Source organism: Sinocyclocheilus anshuiensis, unplaced genomic scaffold, assembly GCF_001515605.1.
Source record: "Sinocyclocheilus anshuiensis isolate Anshui unplaced genomic scaffold, SAMN03320099.WGS_v1.1 scaffold1082, whole genome shotgun sequence".
Lineage (NCBI taxonomy): Eukaryota > Metazoa > Chordata > Actinopteri > Cypriniformes > Cyprinidae > Sinocyclocheilus > Sinocyclocheilus anshuiensis.
In genome coordinates this window covers 1,751,360-1,756,064 of record NW_015542379.1, presented here as the reverse complement: position 1 = coordinate 1,756,064, position 4,705 = coordinate 1,751,360, and the positions used below count along the sequence as shown (strand labels likewise).

Below are 4,705 nucleotides of genomic sequence, written 5' to 3'. Positions count from 1 at the left end.
TTTTATTTTTTAAGTTCCCGAAAGGAAGCAAAACAATAAGCAGAAAATATTCATTAATTATAAATACTCGAGGTCAGATAAATATGATTGAATCACACAGAAATGCAGAAACCTTACAGAAACTACTAACAGCTCTGCAGTGTGAGAGCTGAATATTTCAGTTCAGTCCAAATCAGTCCAAAGATGAAGATATTGTCTATAATGCCGTATTTACATGCGTTTATGTGTTTGTATTTATATGTGTTCATGTTGGGTGTCAGGAATGAGGATGAAGATATAAAATAGCTCCCTGGTCTTCCAGTCTCTTGAGCACGAGAGCCTCCTGATTGAGATCATGGTAGGAATTCTGAAACAACAACGACATTCGGTTCGACATACGGCAACATATATGAGAATCAAAGCACCAACCACAGCTCAGTTTTTCCATTGCAAACGGACGCTTTAAAACCAACCTTCATGGATTTCATTGTCTCCTTTCCGTAATAGTGGATGGGCTGTTTCTGGTTCCTGGACTCTGGATATCCGAATCCAGCCACGTGCACAACGTCACAGTAGTTCAGTGCCACAAATACAGCCAGAATGCCAGAGGTGGGGTGGACTAGTTTCTGACGGAGAAACAGAGAACGTGCAGATCAGGTAAAGTGTGTTTAATAGTGTTTGTCCTCCTGCAGGGGGCGGCTGAAGACAGCTTTAACTCTCCTGTGAAAGAATAAAAACCCCATGAAATCTTAGCTTTTAGTTCAAGTCATCTATAGCAGGTTTTATTGCTTATTTGCTATACAAATGTCTAATCAAATGATCTCCCTTCATTTAGTCCCACTTGTAGACGTCTCGAAATAAGCCTGTAGTGTAACATAACCTATTGGCTATTAAAAATACAAAAAGAAGAAGAATAAGTTCTTTCACGTCCCGCACAAGCTTTAATAGGAAATATGTCAACGTAGGACATAAAACTGTGCTTTTAAACAATTTTATGAGGTTTTAAATTTTGTAAAAATGTTTAACACACACATACGCTGCCATCAAAACAATGCAATAAACCATTTCAAATGTATTCTCTGTAAATTATTGCCAGACATCAACTTTTAAGTTGGAAACTTTCCACTTACAGTAGTAAAAGAAGGTAATGCATCTTGGTTTTTCCAGCCCTGACTGCTTAAGTTGCGTCAATCTCTCTCTCTCTCTCTCTCGTTCCAAGTCATTAGCTTTTCCGTATTGCTCCATGATTTCCGCAGCTACTGATCTGTGCGCTCCCACACAAAACACGCTCATACATCTCCACAAAGACATCGCACATCTCAGCCTTCCTTTCCACAACACTGTCACCATTTCATCATGTTCATCATTAGAACAAGAGTTCATCACCTTTCCTTTCCAAATGTAGATGTAAACATTATGCAACAGCACTGTTAAACACCAACATCACTTACAAATATCACGTTTCTTAAGTTTTACTACGCATGTGCTATTGAACACTGAAGAAAACAGTACTTTGACACTTTCTGGTTGTCAAACATAGTAGATCTGGTTTACAGTAATGCCACTAACTTCTGAACTGTCTCTTGTTCATTAGAAATAGAATTTTTATAACACGCAATTGCGAGTTAAAGTCAAATTTTGAGGGGGGGGAGGACTGATATGTTCTCAGATTTGCGAGTTTATATCTCACAGTTATGACCAATTTTGAGGGGGGGGGGACTGATATGTTCTCAGAATTGCGAGTTTATATCTCACAGTTATGACTTTTAACACACAATTGCGAATTTGTATTACACAATTATGAGAAAAAAAATTCAGAATTGTGAGATAAAAAGTCGCAATTCACTTTTTTATTTTTTATTCAGTGGCGGCTACGGCCTTCCATAATAATAACCCTGGCTAACTAGTAACTAACTAGTTTTAAACGGTAGATAAAAATAAAAGAGTTTAAAATGAAAAACAAAACATAATTACTACAGTAAATTGACCTTTTTTAATTAAGTTTTTATTAATTCAATACTCCTGGAAATCATTATTTTTTTTATAAACTCCCTGTTGTTTCCATGCTTTCTATGACCTTGTGAACCCTGAAGTCACAGACTAGCCTGATGATTTCCTCTAAATAGTTTCCATTTTCTTGTTCTACTTCTAATTTTAGACGCAGCAGTTCTACTAGCACTTCCTACTGACGGCTGACAGGAAGAAGGCTGTGCTGGTTTCTGCTAGTCAGTGTCTAGCTTAAGAACTAGTTAGGCCTCCCGCGTTCGACTGAAGATATCACTTGTTGTTTCAGTCCGTTTCTCTGACTAACAGCTCCAGAAGTGGCTGTGAATGTACACGTGTGTTTCCCACAATGCTCCTCATGTTTACTGACAGAGCACGGCTCGGTTTGCCTGCCTCCCGAGCGCGTCGTCTCTGCATTTCTGGCCGGCGGCCCGGAGTTAGCAGGGGTCCCTGTCTGCGCGGTACACACGAGGTCAACCTTCTTAAGAAGCTAGAGGAATATAAAAAGCGAGACGGTTCATCTGATGCACGTGTGTCTGTAATCTGTCCAATCACGGCCCGACAAACATGCAGAATAAATGGCCGCCTGACAGAAATATGTGGAGGGGTGTGCCTCCAAAAATACAAAAGTACACAGAAGGGAAATAGGATATACAGTATGTGTGTGTGACTAGTTGATTAGTTTAAAAATATGGATGACAAAATGATAAAGAAAGACAGATTGACACAGAGAGAGAGAGAGAGAGAAGAGTTGGGTGGGGAGGAAGTGCGATGCACTTTGAGCTTGTTCTTGTGTTTCCTGGCTGTTCCTGGCACGGAGCAGAAATAAACAGACACCTTTCTAATCATAATTCGCTGTGGGTTTATCAGGACACATGTGGACTCTGATTCGAAAAACACTACAGATAATTGAGCGTACAGACAAACCTCTTGGCTCTCTTTGACAAACAAGCAGAACCCAACATTAACACATGCGAGTGAAAATTGCCTTTGCTGAGCGAAACGCTCGCCAGCTGGATTGTGATTTTATTAAAAACAGCATCGTTTATGGTTGAAGTCGATCTGTAAGAATGATAGTCTGACCTTCACTACTGTAAAGGCGGGCATACACGGTGCGATTTTTGCTGTCGTACGAGCTCGCAGGCGATTTTTTTCTCTCGGGAGAAAATCGCAGATGCTCGCATGGTCGCGGCTCGTACCGTGTGAGAAGAATTACGGGCCGATCCGAGACGTTACGAGCACCTCCCGTCCTCCCGATAATTTTCAAACATCTCAAAAAAAATCAGATGCTACCGGTTTAAATTCGTGGCATATGTGCGGTTGAACGAGACGATTTGGCGATCCATCTGAAGTTGACCAATCAGAAGATGACAAAAACCATATAGTCTATAATAATTTTAGTTTAATTATACAGTTCTATTTTTTATTTGTTATTCCGAATGTGCCAAATTTGCCGTCCAGCTGTATGAATGAATATGCATGTTGTATTTCCAGCAAAACGAGCAGAAATTCAGAAATGGCCTAACTGTTACTCCCTCGAGTTCTTTATGAAGAACAGAAAGTTTCTCTGCTTTTCTCTGCCATGTCCTTTGTCTTCGTTTTTTTTTTTTTGGACGTCACAAGCCGCCTGCCACAAAGAAAACCATGTCGTCCTCAGAATCCATATTTTTATGAATGGCGCGAAACGTAATGCTTACGTCAGAGTTTGTAAAATCGTAGTAAATTCGTGTCGTGTGTGACTGCCTCCGTACGATTTTCGGATAAACTCAATCGTGACATGTGCCAGAGCTCACGACGTTCTGACCTTCAGAATCACACCGTGTACGCCCGCCTTAAGTGACGCAAACGAAAAGCAAAGGCATACGATACCATTCAAACGTTTGCGGCCAGTAAGACTAATTTTGTTTCTTTTTTTAAAGAGAATTTCACTGACAGACACAATTGATCAAAAGTGACAGCAAGGACATTCATAATGTTACAAAAGATTTCAATTTCAAATAAGTGCTGTTCTTTTGAACTTTCTATTCATCAAAGATTCCTGAAAAGTAAAATGTATCAGTTTCCACAAAAAAAATATTTAACATGGATAATAATCAGAAATGTTTCTTGAGCAGCAAATCAGCATATTATAATGATTTCTGAAGATCATGTGACGATAAAGACTGGAGTAATGATGCTGAAAATTCAGCTGCGCATCACAGAAATAAATTACAGTTTAACAGATATTCACATAGAAAACAGCTATTTACAATTATAATAATATTGCACAATATTACCGTTTTTACTGTAATTTTGATCAAATAAATGAGACTTCTTTCAAAAAGATTAAAAAGCTTCAGACCCCAAAACATTTGCATGAAATCTGTCTGCTAAAAATGTATTGTCTTCCAGTGTCACCTGGAAGATTTGCAATCAGAAACTTCTTTGTGTGTCTGTTCATAATGCAAATACAGTGTTCCTCCCACAAAGCACAGGAGACTCAGTTCTGATTTTAAGTTTAAAATATATTGGATAAAATGATTGTTAATTCAATGGAATTATGTTTTCTTTATTAATAAATATTTTAGAAAATAATAATAAATAATATAATATATATATAAACACATTTATACTTAAAACAATTTATTTATTTTAATTATTTTTTTTATTTTTGGATGCCTTAAAATGCACTTAATTTTCATGTCAAGAATCCATATATGATGCATGAAAATGCAGCAACCCA

General features: G+C 38.0%; 1 protein-coding gene across 5 annotated transcripts in view; it reads right to left on the bottom strand.

Moving 5' to 3' along the window:
* Positions 1 to 9: 9 nt before the first annotated feature.
* LOC107692482 (CMP-N-acetylneuraminate-beta-galactosamide-alpha-2,3-sialyltransferase 4-like) overlaps positions 10 to 4,705 on the bottom strand; it is a 60,806-nt gene continuing 56,110 nt past the window's right edge. For all 5 annotated transcript variants that reach the window (XM_016491547.1, XM_016491550.1, XM_016491546.1 and 2 more), the window contains 2 exons: positions 453 to 605; positions 10 to 346 (listed from right to left, as the gene is read on the bottom strand). In XM_016491547.1, coding sequence (XP_016347033.1) covers positions 257 to 346; positions 453 to 605 — 243 coding nt within the window. In that variant the 3' untranslated portion in view covers positions 10 to 256. The remainder of the gene's footprint in view (positions 347 to 452; positions 606 to 4,705) is intronic.